The sequence below is a fragment of the Brassica rapa genome, chromosome A05, assembly GCF_000309985.2.
Source record: "Brassica rapa cultivar Chiifu-401-42 chromosome A05, CAAS_Brap_v3.01, whole genome shotgun sequence".
Classification (NCBI taxonomy): domain Eukaryota; kingdom Viridiplantae; phylum Streptophyta; class Magnoliopsida; order Brassicales; family Brassicaceae; genus Brassica; species Brassica rapa.
Window position 1 is genome coordinate 21,050,495 of NC_024799.2, and position 20,705 is coordinate 21,071,199.

At 35.6% G+C, this 20,705-nt stretch overlaps 4 protein-coding genes across 4 annotated transcripts; 2 read left to right on the plus strand and 2 right to left on the minus strand.

Annotated features, from left to right (window-relative positions):
- The first annotated feature begins 1,120 nt into the window (after window positions 1-1,120).
- Window positions 1,121-1,644, plus strand: LOC103869489 (cyclin-dependent kinase inhibitor 6). The gene is made up of 2 exons (XM_009147576.3): window positions 1,121-1,381; window positions 1,468-1,644. The coding sequence occupies exons 1-2, from the start codon at window positions 1,121-1,123 to the stop codon at window positions 1,642-1,644; spliced, it is 438 nt and encodes a 145-aa protein (XP_009145824.2).
- Window positions 1,645-5,901: 4,257 nt separating this feature from the next.
- LOC103869491 (polyadenylate-binding protein RBP47B) lies at window positions 5,902-8,756 on the plus strand. The gene is made up of 6 exons (XM_009147577.3): window positions 5,902-6,577; window positions 6,996-7,479; window positions 7,557-7,639; window positions 7,713-7,843; window positions 7,942-8,035; window positions 8,436-8,756. Exons 1-6 carry the CDS (start codon window positions 6,188-6,190, stop codon window positions 8,532-8,534), a joined length of 1,281 nt encoding a protein of 426 aa, XP_009145825.1. The 5' UTR covers window positions 5,902-6,187; the 3' UTR covers window positions 8,535-8,756.
- Window positions 8,757-9,078: 322 nt separating this feature from the next.
- On the minus strand, window positions 9,079-12,624 carry LOC103869492 (CDPK-related kinase 2). The gene is made up of 10 exons (XM_009147578.3): window positions 11,874-12,624; window positions 11,183-11,313; window positions 10,973-11,014; window positions 10,785-10,893; window positions 10,325-10,700; window positions 10,135-10,247; window positions 9,943-10,050; window positions 9,807-9,869; window positions 9,560-9,727; window positions 9,079-9,481 (listed from the first exon to the last, which is right to left on the minus strand). Exons 1-10 carry the CDS (start codon window positions 12,600-12,602, stop codon window positions 9,338-9,340), a joined length of 1,983 nt encoding a protein of 660 aa, XP_009145826.1. The 5' UTR covers window positions 12,603-12,624; the 3' UTR covers window positions 9,079-9,337.
- Window positions 12,625-14,858: 2,234 nt separating this feature from the next.
- Window positions 14,859-18,156, minus strand: LOC103869493 (la-related protein 6C). The gene is made up of 10 exons (XM_009147579.3): window positions 17,241-18,156; window positions 16,698-16,779; window positions 16,506-16,600; window positions 16,349-16,420; window positions 16,190-16,269; window positions 16,030-16,108; window positions 15,897-15,944; window positions 15,753-15,821; window positions 15,536-15,658; window positions 14,859-15,457 (listed from the first exon to the last, which is right to left on the minus strand). Exons 1-10 carry the CDS (start codon window positions 17,661-17,663, stop codon window positions 15,197-15,199), a joined length of 1,332 nt encoding a protein of 443 aa, XP_009145827.1. The 5' UTR covers window positions 17,664-18,156; the 3' UTR covers window positions 14,859-15,196.
- Between the last annotated feature and the right edge of the window lie 2,549 nt (window positions 18,157-20,705).

Genomic DNA, 20,705 nt, shown 5'->3' on the forward strand with positions numbered 1-20,705 from the left:
AGGTGATGATGTGTACAAGAAGGAGGGGTAAAAAAACTAACTTTCAAATTTATATTATGGAATCCTCGTGTTATAGTCAGATGGCAAAAACAAAGAGCTTGCTCGCGGGTCTGGCCTATTAAAGCTCAAAACGGGGTGGTAGGTAAGCAAATTGCAGGCACGTTTTATACGCAATTGGGTCAAATGCAGGATGGGCTGGTACTGAAGGTCACATTCTACTGTTGGATTAAGTTTAGAGAAAAAAAAATTGAGATATAAGTTATAGACTTAATCCTACCGAATAGTAGAAATAAGAATTAGGAGTTATCTAGATATGTTATCTAATAGAATTATGAGTTTATAAGTTCTACATGAGAAAATGTCAATATATGACATAGCTTATAAGAATTTAAAGATTGAGAGCTTGAGTTTTGAAATATTTTCTCAATAAATAGGTTATACTTATTTGATCTTTGAATTTTATATCTGCAACTGTGTTTTAAAATCGACCTAAACCCACGGTTCGACTAGTAAATCCGGTGATCTAATATGTAATTCAATTTGAATTTTTATTAAAGAGAACTTTATTTTGAAAATTTGGTAAAATACATTAAAAACGGTAAAATCCGAAAGAAAATACTGGTAAAACCTTGAATCCGTTGAAGCACTGGCTTGGTTGAGAAAGCTTCTATGTGCATGTGATATTTGACCTTTTAAAAAAATCGTTCGAGACTAAATATTTTTTTCTTCTAAAAAATGATTATTGTTACGTTTCCACAACGTCATAACTAAAGAACATGATTGCGTTTTAATTGTTTTTGAAAGGAAGCCAAAAACGGCAAAATATAAGAGAGCGCGTTTCGAAACCGAAACCCAACAGCGTTTAAAGCGAAACTCCGTAACGGCGCCGTTACAAGTCTCCGTCACACTCGAAACGGGGGACTACAACCATAAACTCCGTCCCCTCGCGAAGGAATAAAAAATCTCATCCGTTGAAACAATCAACGGCTCATGAACCCTTCAACTCTCCTCTCTCTCTCTTTCTTTCTCTCTCTCCCACCAAAATCTCCTCTGCTTTTTTCTAATAAGAAGCGAACCAAAAATAGAAAGAAGCAGAGAAGTCCGCACACAGAGAGAGAAGATGAGCGAGAGAAATCTCAACAGCAAGCGAGAATCGCGAGAGCTTGAAGCTTCAAGCACAAGCGTCTCCCCACTCCAGAAGAAGAAGAAGCTCGATGCCGTCGTCCTCGCGATTCCCTCTCCTTCCGTAGCTTCAACGCAAGGTAGATGCTCTGTCACCTCTGACGACGATGATAAAAGCTCTATCGTCAGCTCCGACTGTTTCAGCAGTGAATCGAACGAAACCGTGAGGAACAATCCAACCTCTGGTGCAGATCTGGAGGTGAAGCTTCTTGAATCCGTAGCTCTTCTCGTCTTTGTTAAATCTCCATTGATTTTATTTTCCGTTTGTTCGTTATGTTTGTTCAGGATACAGTGAGCGAGGCTTTGGGAGAAACAACAGAGACGGAATCATCATCGTCGGCGTTAAAGAGGGATAATAAACCACCGGAGGTGAGCAAGATTCCGACGGCGGAGGAGGTCGAAGCATTCCTATCGGAGCTAGAAGGCGGCGATGATTTTAGTGTCAAAATCACACTAAAATAGTGTTTTGGAGTTGGGTTGGAGATGACCTTAGATAAGACCAAAATTAGCTTAACTGATGTTGTGTATGTAATTTTCCAAATGAAGTTTAACCGTAATCAATTAGTAATTTTCAAAAAATAAGATTATGACAATTGAAAACTGTATTTGTAATTATTGCGTATGTTTTGTCGTTTAGTTTGTTGGTACTGTAAAATAAGAAAATAATTGTACAAATTGAAGAAGGAGGGGGAAGCAAATCGTAGGGAGCAAGAAAAGGTAAATCTCATCATTGCATGAATCGGTTGGGATGCTTTTTTACCATTTCTTTCTTTACTTACAGTCTTGGCTGCACGTGCCTCTGTCCCAGCATTTAACAATCGCGTTTTATTAATTTAATTACAGTTTGGTATCAAATCAGATAATATCTTAGCACAATCAGTCCATTTGGACGACGTTAAGCTGCCTGGATTTTACAAAATGTGATCATGCAAATTCAACTGTCATTTTCTATCCACCCTGTCTCCTTTGTTACGTCCCGGATCGTCATCATCGTCATATACACTCACCACCAGTTTCTTATTTTCAAATAAATAAATGAAATACCACACCTGTATGCTTACTTGTAAACATGTGAAGCCATATCTAGTTATACATATGTAGACTTTTGCAGTTAAAAATTAACTGCAGATATTGGGACTTACACAAAATATGAATATAAAACCATACATTTGTGTTTGTGTACGTAGTTAGAATATTTGTATGTGTTCTTGTGTGTGTAAAACAATAAATTGTGTTTGTATATACAGTTAGAGCATCTTTAACGGTGGTTTCTAACCAAGGTCCTACTCTTTAAAAATAAATGAGTTAATCAAAAAAGTAGAAAAGAGACTAATGAAAAGTTCTTGTTTTACAGGGTTTTAGATACTTACTATTCATTTGATATCCAAGAGTCAGTTAACTAAAATTCTAACTGATTAAAGAAAACTAAAATACAAACATATAAATAAAATAATACTCTCTCCGTTTTATAATACTTGATGTTTTTTCTTAGTACATAAAGATTAAGAAAGTTAGATTTAAGTAAAAAATATATTTTAAAAGATAGTTTTTAAATCATTTAACCAATTATAAAAAGACGGTAAAATCTAATTGACTGAACATTTTCCAATAAAATTAAAGTTAACCTTAAAACTTCATGTAAAGTAAAACAAAATATTTCTTCTAAAACATTATCTATATTGAAACGGATGGAGTAGTAATTTTATTTTTTTAGATATTGTTACAGCGTTAAAGGTTCTCCTAGAACTTTTGTACGTGTAGTAGATAAAACAAATAGGTATGGACATGTAATGCAGAGAAGAATGGTAAAAGAGGAATGAGTTTGGGAATGTGAAAATAGATTGCGTTTCTTCAACATTTGTTTCTATTGCTGAATTGATACCTAAAGTTCACACCTTACAGACACTTTATAGAAGCTTATAACAAAGCTATAATATGGCTTATATTTTTACACCATCACATGATCATGAGATCTTAAAACAGCCAAAATGTCACACATATTTATTGGCCGTCATATTTGCTTCAGAATTACTATTTAATTTTTGTTAGGATTGGATTGTATTCTGTATTTTTTTTTTGCTAAATTGTAAATGTCATTGCAAAGGAATGAATGTTTGGTTACAAGTTAATGCAACCCAGTTTGCTTTTCAGCCATTCTGAAAGTTTAGAGGTGCAAAAAAGTTTAAAAAAAACCCCTAAACCACAAGGAGATCATGCTCAATCTTTACCAAACAATGGAAGCTAGAACACAATACCAAACTAGAACAAAAGACTAACAGTATAAACACCCCCTCCCAAGCACTTCTCGTATCTAAGGAGCAACCAAATACGACAAGAGTAAAGCCATAAGAGATGTTTAGTCAGGTCTCACCGAGGTGGCTCTAAGCAGGCATCGACGGCGACGGCTGGCTCCCATCCCGGAGCTCCGCTGGAGGAGGACGCTGGCCAACAAAACTCAAGCTTGCTCGGTATTTGCAGACATGTAGACCCGACTTCGACGCCGTTTAAAAGATGAAGCACTGGCTACGGTCAAACGCAGGCGGTCGATTTGGCTCCCTATCCGGCTGCGCGACACAATGGATACGTATCGACGTCAGGGCACACAGAAGCAAAACCCGGAGCTTGGAGGATGGAATTGACGAGCAGAAGGAGTGTAGAAACTCCTTGAAAACATACGGGTCTGGGTATAAGAAGGCTCCTCCTTAAAGCATTTGACATCGTAACTAAGGTTGTCTTCAAGACCCAAGCGAACAACATCGATAGCAAGAAGAAGTTACCTAACTAAAACCCGATTTCATCATGGTTGTTGTCTTTTGAACTATGGAGAGAGGTTCTCGATGGCTTACCTCACAGCCACCTTTCACTCAAAAGAGAGGAGAAGCTCTACGGAGAACCTTGGAGAAACCCTGGTAGAGGATTCGACTGGAACGAGATGCAAAGGCTGGTACGGCGACGGTAGCGACGCGTCTGGTGTTCTGGCTGTCTCGGATCTCAAAGTTGACCCAACTTCGAGCGCAATCGGCCACTAGCAGAAGACCCAAGGGCCCTAGGGTAATCTCGACTCCTCTTGTCTCGCCGGAGCTCCAGAGGAACCAAAGACAACTTCGATATGTGACCATCCGGTGGAGGACTCCAAACGGATCCAGAAACGCCAAGCAAGGAGACAAATTAAGTGGAGATCGACAAAGGGAAGAGGTGGATATGGACACAGCGGGAGATTCTGGGGCCTTCTCGCAGCACCAGACGGCGCCAGAGAGGCTAGGGGAGATCGGTGATTTGGATCGAGAAAAGTAGGGTTCGAGAGAGAAATATTAGGGGCGCGTTGGGTGGACGCGCGGGTTTTTACTTAATTTTTGATTATTATGTATTCTGTATATATAGGACGCCATATATGCGATGCACCCTTCTTATTGGTTGTATGTATTTTTTATAAATGAGATTGATAACTTACTGTAATTAAAGCTGATAGGATGTTTGCAGTTATAATTGTATAATTTACGTATTGCTACTGTATGTTTTTCTCGAACTTAGACTACACTTCTATCAGATCATGGAATGTCTAGACTTCCAATAAGTTTATTGCAGATTACAGGAAATCCAGGTTTCAAGTCCCGGAGAGAGCAGTTTATTAAACAATTATGCAGACTACAGAGGAAATGCTTGCAAGGGATCTTCAACATGGTGCAAGTACATCTGGTCAGGCGTGGATCTTCATAGGACGGCTCATGTGATGCAGTTAGGCGTAGGTCTTCATAAGGCAGGTAGTATTGTCAGTTGTCGAATCGTCTATGTAATATTTCCTATATCATAATTGTAAGATCATAATAAATCAGCGTTAAAAAAAAAAAGTCGTATACCGCCATTGGCAAAAGGACCAGCTACCATGCAGTTACAAGATCATTTGAGAAATCTTGAGATATATATAATGGGTAATTATCTCAAATAGCATTTTTCAAGTTTTTATCATAAGAATAGTCATTGAAAAAGAAAATGACCAAAATAACTCATTTTTATTTTGAAAATTTTAATATTTTTTTATTTTTTAAAATTTGAAACTCTATCTCCAAAATTCCACCTTAACTTTAAACTTTAAGTGTAGATTAGTTAGTTCTAGGATAAAAAATGTATTTTTACCTTTTAATAAAATTTATTTTGATTCAGCCGTATTTCGTCGTTCACATGGATCAATATCTTCGGGCTTGGTTTACAGAGTCTATATGAATCTGTAAATTGATGACAAAAAAAAATAAAATAAAATTTATTTTTATCATTTTTTTTATTGAAGGCTTTTACTTTTTTGTGAAGATAAATTAAAAATCTTAGAGAATTTCTCATATATAATCGCATACTGACTTTAGCAGAACCATGCAGTAATAAAATCATTCGAGTCGTTGAAATAAAAAAAAATATCACAGAATGTAGTAGACCGATATTTTATAAACATTGGGCCTTGTTTTATTTCTTTTAATAGGCCCAATACTTCATCGGCGACTTTTGGATTCCCTAATAGAAATCGAGTAAAAAAAAAAACAAGTTTTTGAGATTGTGATGCTCCTTATGAAATAAACAAAAGTTTATTCGTGTAAAATTATTTTGCAGAAACTACCCAATCCTCGTGAGTATGATTAAACAAATCAGTTAATTTTACTACAAAACAATAAATGCAACTGGCATAAACGCGGTGGAATCAGAGCCGTCTATCTCCAATAAAAAAAACACAAACACGGCTTTGGGTAAAAAAATGGGCCCCACGTTTCGGCCACTTCCCAAAGACCCATAGATTCAGCCTTAAACCCACAAACTCTCTCTCTCTCTCTCTCTCCCTCTCCCTCTCCCCGCCTCCCTTCACGACCAAATCTCTCTCTCTCTCTCTCACTTTCCGCCACTACCACAGCTCTCTAGAGCCACTTCGGTCTCGGAGAGGGAAACAGAGTGAAAGATTAACATAAGCTTCTGAAAAAATCTAGCTCGGAGATATCAGATCGGATCCGGACTTTGTCTAAAGATGCAGACAACCAACGGCTCAGATTCAACGCCAGCCACGCCTCCGGTTCCCCAAACGACTCCTCCGCCGCCTCAGCAGTGGCAGCAGCATCAACAGTGGATGATGCAGTATCCAGGCGCGGCGGCGATGATGATGATGCAACATCAGCAGCAGCATATGATGATGTATCCTCACCAATACGTTCCTTACAATCACGGCGGTCATTATCACCACCACCCTCCTCACCTCCAATACGCACCGTATCATCAGCAACACCACAACCACCACCACCAAAAGCCACCACATGAGCGTGGTGGATCTGGAGAAGACGTCAAGACTCTATGGGTTGGTGACCTTCTTCATTGGATGGACGAGACTTATCTCCACACCTGCTTTTCTCACACCGGCGAGGTAATAAATGAATGGTTGTTACGTGTGAAAAGTGATTTAGTTTCCAGATCTTGGTCTTGTTCTTGATGTTTGGTTTTGATTCATTGTCTCTAGCTAAGGACTTTTTTTTTTGGCAAGTTTTTTTTTTTTGAAACTGCTTTTATTGGATAAGATCCAATGATTATTTATTGAATTTTTCATAGAAGAAACAAATATGGTAATGGAAAAATATTATTTGACTTGAAAATGACATGACACCTTCAGACTTCGTTAGGCAAAAAGTATTGTACTACGTTGCCATGTTGAGATGAACTTTTCTTGCTTAGGAGAAAATAATAAAAACATGTAAAAAGATTATCAATTTGATAATATTTTTTCAATTATTCATACTTACATATTTGTTCTAATGCAGTTCTGTTTTGTTTTTACTGGTGTTTAGGTTTCTTCTGTGAAAGTTATTCGTAACAAGCAGACTCTTCAGTCAGAAGGATACGGTTTTGTTGAGTTTCTTACACGTGCTGCAGCTGAAGAGGTACTCCAGAGCTTTAGTGGTTCTATAATGCCAAACTCTGAGCAAGCCTTCCGTCTAAACTGGGCGTCTTTTAGCACCGGTGAGAAGAGAGCAGTAGAGAATGGTCCTGAGCTGTCCATATTCGTTGGAGATTTGTCTCCGGACGTGACTGATAGTATGTTGCAAGAGCTGTTTGCTGAGAGATATCCCTCTGTTAAAAGCGCCAAGGTTGTGATTGACTCCAATACTGGCCGATCTAAAGGTTACGGTTTTGTTAGGTTCGGTGATGAAAGTGAGAGATCAAGGGCTTTGACTGAGATGAATGGAGCTTTGTGTTCCAACAGGCAGATGAGAGTTGGTGTTGCGACTCCTAAAAGAGCTGTTGCTAATCAGCAACAACATTCTTCACAAGGTGACTACACATATCTTATAAAGATAATAATGCTTCTTGTTAACATTCAACAAAGTTTTATGTTTTGGTTGGAGTAGCTGTGATAGTGGCTGGAGGACATGGAGCAAATGGTTTCACCGCTCATGGGTCACAGTCTGATGGTGATTCAAACAACTCAACAGTGAGTTATCAGAGCTTTTCCCTCGGCTAGCATCATTCAAGCTCTGTTTCATTTTCTCTTTTATCTACTGCAGATATTCGTTGGCGGACTTGACCCTGATCTTACAGAAGAAGACCTCAGACAACCTTTTACACAATTTGGCGAGGTTGTTTCAGTGAAGATCCCACTAGGCAAAGGATGTGGATTTGTCCAACTTTCTAACAGGTGCGGTCTTTTACCTAGAAGTGTGGGCTTGTCAGTCATAAGACTGAGCCAACCCAATGTTTAATCTCAAAGCTACTTGCTGCCTTTGGTTGTGACAGGAAGAGTGCTGATGATGCAATCCAGAGTTTGAACGGGACAGTCATCGGCAAGAACACTGTCAGGCTCTCTTGGGGAAGAACCCCGAACAAGCAGGTAAATGTTTTTTTTACTATCTGTAGACTAACATCAATTATTTTGGGAGGGTCAAACTTTGTCAAGAGGGGTTTCTATAATCCTGGTTGTGTCATTATATAATAAAACTTAAAGTTAGTGGTAGACAATAGGCAAATAGCTGGTGGTGGAATCTATCTTGCTCTTCCCTTCGTTTTCTCTTTTGATTCTACAAGTTGTAATATCTAACACCCAACTTGTCACTTCCCTTTAACATGGTCAAAGTCTTGATTTTCTTGTTCCCCATATTCGTACGACTTAAAAATGATTTTAAAAAAAACTTGTTCCCATTCCTGTCAAGTTCTTGTTTCATGTCGCACATGTTCGATAAATATCGACTCTATCTATCTCTCTTAATGTGTTGTTGTCTACTTTGTGGCAGTGGAGAGGAGACAATGGAGGATACTCGCGAGGACAAGGTTACAACAACGGAGGCTACGCTAACCACCACGACTCCAACAACTACCCCGCCGAGACTTGAAGAGAATAAGAGTCTCGAAGTGTTCATGGATCATAGTGGTTTAAGCCTTCTGTGATTCATAACACGTCAATCAAATGCTAAAAACTTGTAGTCGAAAAAGAGAATTTTGTTAGATTTGATTTGGTTTTGATAGACTGAAACATGTTGGTTACTGGTGTCTTGTCTGAAGACTAACATAATGGTTTGTTCTCGTTAGATAATTTCGCCTTGCAAGTTAAAACCTTTAAATTCTCACAACAGCTCCACTATAAATACAGCTCATAGCTTAACCCTCGACAAAGGGACCTGTGGGGTCACGTGACCCCTTTAAATTTCGGAAGAGTGAGGCAGTTTTATTAGTATGGGCAGAGTTTGAGAAAAGCGTTGGCTTATGATTTGCAACAGAGGCTCTCTTCAAGGTGGAAAAAACATGACAGTTCTTGGTCAAGAGCTGGACCTTCTTGTTATTGTTATCATCATGCAAGAAGAATGTGTTCTCAAGTGTCATTTGTAGATTCAATCCTCTTGAGAGAAAGATTTAACTTTTTAGCTTCAACTTGAAGGATTCAGAATCTCTCTTCCATTAATCTTTTAAAAACATCACTATGGATTGTTGTCTGATTACAACTTTCAAGGCGTGTCTGAATTTAACAGTAGTCTTCTTTTGTTGAAACTTTTGCATTTCTTTTATAACACTATCAACTTGGGAATGAATGAGTCTCTTTTAATACAAATTCCAGTTTACAATTCCATAACAAGATCAGTAAAGTTCTTTGACATCTCCATTCCCTATGTATGCTTTTGGATCTGTCATAACGCCCCCATCACCGTGTTTTAGCTAAAGGCTGTCGAGTAGAGACACCGTGCAACAGTTTGACAAAACCCAAGAAGCTTAGCTTCCCATCAGTGTGTCTAATCCAGTCATGTAGGATGGTATGGACTGGTATCGATGATCCAACACCGAGTTCCTACAAAAAAAACATGTATGTTCCCTTAAGCACTTGGCTGAAAACATAGTGAATTGAAAGGGACAATGAGAAACTTACGGAAGCGAGTTCTTCGATGACGATAACTCGGTTCCCATTCATCTCAAAGAGCTCATAAGCATGGCGAACGCTCTGCTCCCAACAATCAAGTGACTCATGCTGATGAACACTAATGGAAGCTGCACAAAACTCTTCAAAATCCATCCCTTTGTATTCAAGTCCATTTAACTGTGTCATTCACACCCAAACCTTTTGTTAACCAAACAGATTTAAGCAAGAAGAGCTGTAAACAAAAGCAGGACAATACCAATGCAAGAAAGTCAGGTATCCTTGATTCTTTCATTGCTTCGGTCGCATTTGAAGCAAGTGCCTGTCCAACAGAAAATGAGAATCTAACTTTGAGCTGTATGTTAGAATGTGTGAGAAAGAGAGAAGGTACATACCGATCTGATGTTATCCAGAGTGATGAGGCCGTTTTTGTTAGGTGCTAAAAGCGCAAACTGTGCTTTCAGATAAAGAAGTTCATCTGTAATCAATGTCTTGGACAGAGCCTGGAGGGAGTATATAAGAGTTAGCATCAACACTAACAATGTGAAACAAATAACACAATGAAGAGATTGCAAGGAAAAATGTACCATCAAAGCAGCTTTGCGCAAAGAAGAAGATTTCAAGTATGCTTTCATCTGCCTGAAGATCAGAATATCAAATGGGATATTCATCTTCTTACATCCCGCGATCCATGGATGCACTGGAAAAATGTATTCAAGTTGATCAGTATTCAAGATGAATCAAAGAAAGATTGAGGAGATGTTTAGAGTTACTGACTCAAAGCTTGAGAGGCTGTCATTCTCTTTCTAGGATCTTTGTATAGTAACCGTTTAACAAAATCTTTAGCTTCAAAGGACAGTGAAGGCCAAGGAGGTTCACTAAAACTCGGATCAGTTTTAAGAACTGCTCTGAAGATCCCTGATTCAGTTCTTGCCCAAAAGGGCCGGCTTCCACATAGGAGAATGTATGCTATGACTCCTATACTCCAAACATCCGCTTCCGTGGTGTAAGATCTGTGTAGAACTTCAGGGGCTACGTAATATGCACTGCCCACTATATCGTTTAGTCTCTCGTCTGGTCTGACAAAGTCTGATAAACCAAAATCTATCACTTTCAACTGAGAGTTGTCCTCCTTGGAAGTGTACAAGAAGTTCTGTTACATGAAATGGGAAGTTTGGAATCAAAATCTTTATTTGGGGTTTAAAAGGGAATTTAAAGGATGAGAATAGAGGTTCACCTCTGGTTTTAAATCTCGATGAACTACTCCTTGGAGATGACAGAAAGCTACAACGTTAAGGATCTGTGTAAGCACTGCTTTTGCATCATCTTCAGTGTATTTCCCTCCCCTAAAAGAGAATGTGACATAGTCAGACCAAACGTTAACAAGTTTCATGGCAAATGATTCTCTTTGTTTTAATAGCAGACCTTGCTAGTATTCTGTCAAGGAGTTCACCACCTCCACATAACCTGAAAGTTCCAAGAAAGTAACTGTTTATAAACGGCTGAAACTTTTTTGAGGTAAGGCAAGTCAATAAAATATGAATCTGAAGATATAGTAGATTATTTTCCTGTATATATAACTAAAATCTAGTTGATTCAAACATTGTATGTAGGATGATAGTAATGTGTTCTTACTCCATAACGATGTAGACGTTAGCATTGTCCTCAAACGCATCGTAGAATTGTACTAGATTGTTATGTCCAGATAACGCCCGCAGGATCTTAACTTCTCTTCTTACATCCTCTATAGATATTGCAGTTGTCATCTGCCAAACCAAATACTAATGAGCAACAGTCTATTATGGATTAAGCTTACACTCTAACAAATTCAGAAGTCAGATAAGTTGATTGCATGATACAAAATTGCATTAAGGACCATAGATACTTCTTCATTTCCTTGATGACATAAGCACAAAAATGACTATGCTTCCAACGAATTATTGACCAAGTTATAACGTGTAGAACCTTTTCACCAGGAAAAAAAGTCAGCAAAATTTACATCTACTACCATTGAAAATCTTCACCTTTGACAAATATATAAAACTTATCAAAAACTTTACAACCTAATCCGAATTCAAAAAAACATGTTTGTTTTTTCTATTAATTTCTAAAGCATAACAGTCACACACCCCATTTAATTTTCTAACAAGAAAGACAGTAAGTTCATAGAGAAGAAAAGAACATATCAAGAGAGCCTATGAAGAGACCAACACATCTGTAGAATTATCAAATTTCAGCTAACACCTCACCAAACATCAAACAGCATGCAAACTTAAAACCAATTGAAGAACCTTAGAACTTAAGTGTTAAGTTGTAAAGCTTTGACCTTAGATTTAGGGATGACTTTAACAGCAACCTCATGATCCTTGAGCTCTCCTTTCTTGAACTTAGCAGAGCAAGTATACCCAAAATGCCCTCTCCCAATCTCTTCCCCTAACTCCATCCTACTCTGAAACTCCTTTGAGAATCCGAATCTCTTGTCCAGCCCCACCTCCTCTCTCTCCTTCTCCTCCTCCGTCTGCTTCTTCTCCGCCGGCAAAGTAGCTTCCTTTTTCCCCTTCCTCCGCCGCAGAACATCCCGGATGTGTTTCGCCGGCGACGGAGGGTGGAAAGCACGCGCGAGCTGACGGAGCGGAGTGCTGGTAACGCTCTTGCTCTCTCCTCCTCCTCCTCCGTCGCGGCTCTTGTTACGGCGGTGCCTGGCGGGGCTTGGAGTGTAGAATGGGAGGAAAGGAGAGGACTTTACGGCGGTTGAGGTACGGACCGGTGATTTGCCGGGATGGGCAGGGGTAGAATCGTCATTTTGTGGGAACGCGTCTTTGGGTTTCACGGAGGAGGAGGGTTTGGAGGTACAACCTCCCATCGTCTTCTCCGGTTGACAGTCAACTTGAAAGAAAAAAAAGAAATTTAATTTTGAAAAATCAAAAAGACAGAAGAAGAAGAGGAGAATTGGGACAGTGAGCTTTATGAGAATCACAGCAAAGACATTGAATTGAAGGTCTGGTCTTTTAGAGAGAGGAAGTGAGCTGTAGAGGAGAGAGAGGCCACATGGCATAATCTGCGGGTGTGTTGATCTGATGAAGGTAGTAGATGTGGATTGGTGGAGATTTAGTTGCTTTTTGCCACGTGTTTTTGTTTTTGAAAATTTTATTAAAATTGTTTTGTTTTCTTGTTTTACTTTCGGTTTAATTTATCACTAAATATTTGTCTTTTTTCTTGTCTTTTATTTTGTGGGGGCCTTATAGTTTTTTGTCTTTTGTATTTTGATACTTTATTTAGAGGAATATCAAACCATTAAAAAGTTTCACATAAATTGGTGAATTGTGTAGATCTTAGTGTTTATGGAAAACAATCTTACAGAAATGATAAGAAATAAAAACCGTTTCTCAATCTAGTAATAAATACTAATCATACTGTTTCCAGAAAATAAAATAAAAAACTGTTTAAAAATATTTATAAGTTTTCAACATATTGTTTATCAATTTAAAATCACTAAATTTATGGAATTATTATTGATACAATTTATTTAAATTAGTTAATCATACAAAATGATGCACGTATTCAAATTTTATTTATTTTCTTAATATATGGGGAAAGTGAGATTCAGAAAAGAATGTAGTGATGAAAGATTGAAAAAAAAATCATTACTAGGAAAATAGAGGGAGTACACATCTAGATGATCCAAAGAGATTATGTAAATATAATTTATATATATATATATAGCTTTTTTCAACTTTGTTAAATATTTGACAATATATATAGTTGTTTTTTTTTTGACGAAAACAATATATATAGGTGATGATTGGTTCGACTGTGGCTTAAAAAATTTAACTGTAGATGTTTAGTTGTAGATAAATTGGTTGTAGTTGTAAAGTTGTTGCTGTAGACTTTTTCTGCAGAGACTTTTGTTGTAGTTAAATTTGTTGTAGCTGTAAGTTATAGGCTGTAGATATTTTAAAATAAAATATATGAAATATGTGTTGTATATATAAAATTATTATTTTATGAATTAAAATAATTTATATTAATATTTTTGTTTATAAATTATCAAAAAAATTTGTAATTTAAAAAGTGATATGCAAATAATATTTATATTATTTAAATATCTTAATAATTAAAAAAACACTCAAATTCAAAATTAAAATATTTATAAAAGTTTTTATTATGATTATATAATTTATTTGATATTATAGATATCTTTTTTTACATTTTACAGATTCTACAACCTATAAAAATATGATGTAGCATTTTTGCCTAAAATGCATAATAAAAAGTTTTGCTTTATTTTTTTTGCTGTAGCTTTAAAAATAAAGCTAAAGCATGATTGGTAAAATTAAATAAAAACTTGATGTAGACTTTAATTTTTAAAAGTAAAGCTAAAGCATGATTGGTAAAATTTAGTGATTTAAAAATAAATAAAGCTAAAGTATGGAGATAAAGCCCAACCAATCACCCCCATAGTTGTTGGATCGTATCTTTTAAGAAATAGACCCAAAAACGGAATTCGAAACTCGCAAACAACAATAACAATCCCAAGCTAAGTTACCAAGCTACATGCGTTTAATTCGCTTATGGGTTAAGGGCTATCACATAAGTAGTTTTAAAAAAAATATATATAATGGAAACAAAAAGTGGTCCACTGTAACAATTTCAGAACGATAGCTAGCATGTGGTTGGCGGTATATAACAAGTTTGTAATTTTGTAGATAATTTACTAAAGATTATCTATCAAGCATGAATCATAGTCCCTAGTCCCTGCATGGATTTACATTTATAGTTATCTTTTTTTCTAATCTATCTTCTCTAGTTAGTAAATACCATATAGTCAGCGAAGAAGCTTGATTTGAAAATCTATCTCTAGCTAACTGTAATCAAATAACTTCGCTCTCAAAATCAAGATAACTTAACAAATATATGTATCACTAATTGATTGTATGTACTATGTACATATCTGCTCTTTTTCTTGGAAGAAGTTGATATATGTAATGTAACCCAACAACTTCATTGTATCTGGACAGGATGTATTTCAATTTTCAAATGCTTATTAGATCGATCAGCATCTTCAAGAAGAATTAACTGGTCCACATCTCTAGTTTATTCTCACTAACTCTTGATTTGATTACCGAATATTACAAGATCTTAGAAGTTGCGTATTTTTATGTTCATCTTCCCATTTTAGTACATCTGTATAGACTAAGACCGTGGTTATTGGTGTTTCGTGTTTGATTTAGTTCATATTTCTTGATCATTCGTCTTTTCATTTAATGGCAATAGTGATTCGTTTTCTACAACCAATATTCGAGTCACATAGTCAAAATAAATAGGTGAGAATGATTACACAACAGGGTTGCAGTCCTTGTGCTATAAACCCTTCATTATTCAGTTAATCTCACAAAGAAATAAATAAATCAAAACATACAAAAGAAATTGCCCAAGTTAGAGAATAAAAGAAATGCAAAAAGAAAGAAAAAAACACTCAAAAAACTTCACCATGCCTTCTCAGTTCAAACACTATATAGTTACCTCATCATCCCAAACTCATGTCCTTGCTTCTGTGAACTCATATCTCAAGAAACCAACCCACATGTATTATTTGGTTAAAGACTGTTAGATAATAATAAATAGTAGTAGTCCTTCACTTAGAGATTGTTAGATAAGACTGAGATTGACGGGTTTGCCACGTCCCATGGTGAACCCTCTTGTACCATCAGGCATCCTTGGTCCCTTTGTTGCTGTTTTTGGAGACGAAGATCCGTGTAAACCTAGGCTCGGTGACATTGGGCCGAGGCTGAGTCCCATCCCGATCCCGAAGCTACGTTCTCCTCCTCCTACCACATAGCTTCTTGGAGACCGTCCTCTTCCTTTTCCTCTCCCTTTTCCCCACAGTCCTCCAAGAGTGTTCTCATCACCCTAATGTGCACACCAAGAAATATTTTTTTTTTCCTTAAAAGGAAAGGTTTAATTTGAAGGGGATTAAGCAACACTAACCTCGTTATCAAGCTGATGCTCGGTTAAATGGAGACGTGGAGAGTCTTCTCCTGATTCATAAGGACTTTCATCATCTATGAGGATGCCATCAAAGTTTCTTCTGTGCTTGAGCACTGATTTGGGCTGTAAAAATACAAATTAATCTCAAGAGAGGGATTTTGTAGTTTCGAGAAATATATGTTGGTTGTTAAACATCATAAGTGTGTAATGGATTTACCGAGCATCTAAGAAGCAGCCTCACACGAAGTCCTTTCCTCCAGTTTCTTTCATCGTTCAGCTTCTCCACCTGGTATGGATCACATCTTAGAAACTTATGAGTTTTGGATCAAAGAAGAACGTGTGGAAGAAAAGATGAACTCACAGCTTTATCCGCGACAACAGTGTGGTCATACTCGATCAGTGCGTGAATCTTTGGATTAAAAACAAACTTTTAAGTCCATGAAAAGCTCAAGAAGCAGAAGAAATTATTAGAAGCAAGTCTTGGTACTACTTACTTTGTTGCTCATCAAGAAATCTCCTTTTGGACGAGAGGAGTTTGATTCTGGAGGATGACAGATTCTAATCGCTTTAACGCTGAAACAAATTCATACTTGTTGTTTGGTTAGAAAAAAAGGCATGTTTAAGTGAAAGTATATGGAGTAGAATGTTTCTTACTTTCCAACAACTCCAAAGATCTTCTCAAGGTTCTGGTAGGAGTGATCATCTGGTAGATTCTCTGCAACAACGGTCCGGCCCTGAAGCGCAATAAACAGAAACAAGATGTATTTAATATGTATATATAGTTGATTATAAATATAATGAAGGCTTAGTTACCTGCAAATCCTCTCTGTCTCTATCAGTAAATGGAACTTTACGCTTAACTTTCTTGTTGTCTTCACTCACAACCTTCATTTTGTTGTTAAAAAATCTCTCAGTATATATACTCAAGATCTTATGATTAGCATGTTGGTATGTAGAAAGAAAAGCTTACGAGCTTAGAGGACGAGCGTAGAGCCAATGAAACTAAGTGGTGGTTACTCGTTAAAGCCTTGATCTTCTTGGTCGAAGCAATGTAAGATATTGGCACTGATTTTAAATAGAGAGACAAATGAATGTAAAAACAAAACAAAACTACGTTTTGAATATATTTAATTACAACTGTTTCAGAAAACTGAAGGCTTACCATAACCTTCAGGGTCTTTGTTCATGTGCTTTGAGATGGACTCATTAGCTAAGAGACTCATATCCGTGAACTGGTACTCAACCTATACTTTGAAACCATAGTTAGTTTCTTGTGAGTCAAGAAATTGAATTGAAAGGCTAAACTAGCGTCGGTTTAATCTTATTTGATACATCATTATCTGCAGCTACTCGAATTAATCAACACAATATTTATAAAAAAAATCTGTAAATATGATCTCATGACATAATTATTATCTCACATTATAACATAATACACATGTGAAAAAATATTGATAATTGATATTGACATTTAATCCGAACATTGAATAGATTTGACATCAAAACATCAAAGTTTCACTGCATAGATTTGACAAATTTATGATCAATTTAAACACTTACACATATAAAAATTGAAAATGATACTTTTAACACATAAATTTCATTTTTTCTTAAAAATAACACAAAAATAAAAAAAAACATTTGCAATTAAACAAAACGATAATTAAGTAAAAAAAATAACGCGGGAAACAAAAGAAGTGTTAACCTGTTTGACGATCTTAAGGCGGAGATCATCAGAGAGCAACGAAGAAGAAGGAGAAGAGTTCTGATTCACCGGAAACTGAACCGCCGGACTCGGAACGTAATACGCAGCCGCCGGATCGTGAACGTGTGGATGCTGAGCAGGATCTCCTCCTCCGACGAAGAACCAATCCGACGCCTGAGTACCGACCGCCGTCCCTCCTCCGTCGCTGTAGTGAAAGCAAGGATAAAAGTAACCGGAGATCGGAGAAACCTGCGGTGTTGCCACGGCGGCACGCGATTGCGGTACGAACTCCGGTGCTTCAGCGTTGAATTTGAACGATGACGCCTGAGCGCCGGAAGATCCGCCGCCTCCTCCTCCTCCTCCGTCTGATACTTTCTTATCCGCCGTGACGGATTCAACATCTTCTCGGTGCATCTGCGCCATTTTCCACTCACTATGCAAAACTCTCTTTAACAAAATTAATATTTTTTTGGTGTTTATATTTTTTCAATCTAACAAAATTAATATATTTTTTTGTTGTTTGTGGATTTGATTTCTTCTTCTCTAGTTTTTTCTTACTACTTCCCCTCGAATAGTTATAAAACAACGATTTTTTTGAAGCCCTTGGCTTTTCGCGCAAATTATGGATTTGTAACGAGAAAAACTAGCTTCTAGCTTTGACTTTGTACTTTTACTAATTTTTAATAACTTTTAATTTTCACTTCCTAAATGAGATTAGAAACATAAAATCTTTTATATATAAAATCTTTTATATATTAAAAGAAAAGCATTACAACATTTGAGGTAGTCATGTGTCATCACCATAATGATTCTTAAAACCTTAGAAAAATAAGTTGGTATCTATCTAAATATATGATAATATTTTTTATTAAACTAACTATAAATTAATTATTAATGTTCTCAATTTTGTTCTTAAATAAAAATTATAAAATTACCTAATGTGACTAAAGTATATATGACAATTAATGATATTGAATAATAAAGATTTGATACAAATTAGTGTATTTTCTATCATTTTTGTTTAACTTAAGTTATATTTTGAACTTTTTAAAATATCTCACATTGAAATTTTTATGATCCATGATTTAATTTTTTATTTATGAAAAGATACAAATTATTACAAAATCATGTAAGTAGAAAGTCTTATATATATTAATATCTTTTAATTAAACTATAGAAAAATTTCCTTAGATAGTCTTTTTTAGTTTATTTTCGCAAAAATAGACTTCAAGGAAGAAAATGACCAAAATAGGTTTTATTAAAGGGAAAATATGCATTTATACCCAAAGATTAACTAATCTAGACTTAGGGTTTAGACTTAAGGGGTGGAGTTTTGGGGATAAGATTTCAAATTAAAAGAAAATTAAAAAAAAATTAAAATTTTCAAAACAAAAATGTGTTATTTTGGTCATATTATTTTTTAGTACTATTTTTATGATAAAAAATTATTAAAGGCAATTTGAGAGAATTGCCCTAAACTATATACCATATAAAATACATAAAGATTTTAATTTTGAAATTTGTTTTGAAGAATTTTTTTTGATAAAATCTTTGAATACATACTGACAACTCAATATTTAAAATTTGCATTGAATGTTTATAAAAATTATAAATTACTAAAACTTTCAAAACATTGCACAATGAAAATTTGTTATTAGCGATTTAAAATTTTTGTTATAAAGAGATACAAATAAGTAGAACGCATCATTTAAAAATATATCAATATTTAAAATATACTACTTATGTATGTATATATTATGTAAATTTAATTATATAAAATAGAAAACAAAAAATATGATCGTTTGGATTAATAAAATTTATTTACGTATTCACACTAGTTTAATTATATATGTAATAGTTACTGACTTTTTCATTATCCAATATATATATATATATACATTATTTTATAATATATAAAAAATATATATAATACATAAAATAATATATATATATATATATATATATATACGATGTTCGTTCCGCGCAAGATGCAAATATTAATCTAGTTTATATTATTACATGTCACTTAATTGATAGATATGCAATCCATAAAAAATGAAAGAAAAACTGCTCAATCATAGACCAGTCAAAATTTGAAAAAAATCATATTTCTAGTGTAAACATCTTTTAAAGACTATAAACAGATTAATTACATTGTCAAATGATATTGCTCTCTACCGAACTTTAGTTTCTAGTGATTTTAAATACACATTCTCAATATCATTAACCACCAACCAGTTGGTACTTAATTAGTTCAAACTTCTTTTAGTTTCCTAGTGTTAATTAAATTACTAACCTCTCAAGTTTATCAGCAAAAAGTAAATGAAAAGTCCTACTATATGTTTCTGATGACTGAAGATGGTGAGTTTCGAATCACAATAAACATGGTGAATATCAAAACATCGAAGAGTAAATGAAATTTTTTTTTAACCAATTCTAATAGCTCTCTCTCTCTTTTAATGAGTCTCACAGACAAGTATCATCCAATAGGATATTCATAAGGAAATCTTCAAAAGGCACTTAATAGAAAATTAAAAATTTTTAAAAGCCAAACTATACCTTGTCCCTCATTCTTGTTGCCCGAATACTTGTTGCCCTAACTGTTGCAGTAATTCTCGATGTTGTTGCAGTTGACTTGGTTCATTTATTGTTGGGCTCAGTTTCATAATTTGTGGTTGCAGTAGCTATTGCATTTGCGCTTGCCTTATTTGCTGTTGTTGTTGTATCATTTGTTGTTGTTGTTGTATCATTTGCTGTTGCAGTTGACTTGGTTTCATAACTTGTGGTTGCAGTAACCCTTGCTGCTGTTGCTCTTGTTTTCGCCATGCTTGATGTAGCTGTAACATTTGATACCTTTGCTGTTGCATTATTGCTTGCACTGATCCTTGTTGCCCTAATCCGCGATGCCATGTTCCTTGTTGACTTTGCATCGATATTTGTGGTGCTTGTAGCACAGTGTTAGTTGGGTGTAGGCTTGGCTTCTGAGAGACTCTTATCATCTCTTTCGGAAATACGCCCACATTTGTAACTCCTGTTTGATTCGTAACATTCTTTAGTTTTTCTGAAACACTGTCATGTTCCACCTCAAGAGTCTTGATAGCTATCAAGAAAAAAAAAAGAAAACGGGTTAGTTATATATAGTTATTTTACTTCTCAAATCAGTAGAATAATTCAAAATATAATTTATATAGAATGATCAATCGATCATGATGATCCATATATTGTGAATTAAACGAAAAATGAATATTACCATGATCTAAGATTCGTTTGGAGTTAGGAAGTCCGAGATCCTTGATCTTACCCATCTCCTCCTTGAGAGAGACAAGATACATATGGATCTTCACGTATTTTCCATGAAGTGTTAACGTTTGAGATTTTTCAATGTCTTCCATGAACAACTTCAATGGATCACTCGTTGGTGGCGTGGGAGCACTATATATTAGAATGCTCAGAGGTTAGAATAAA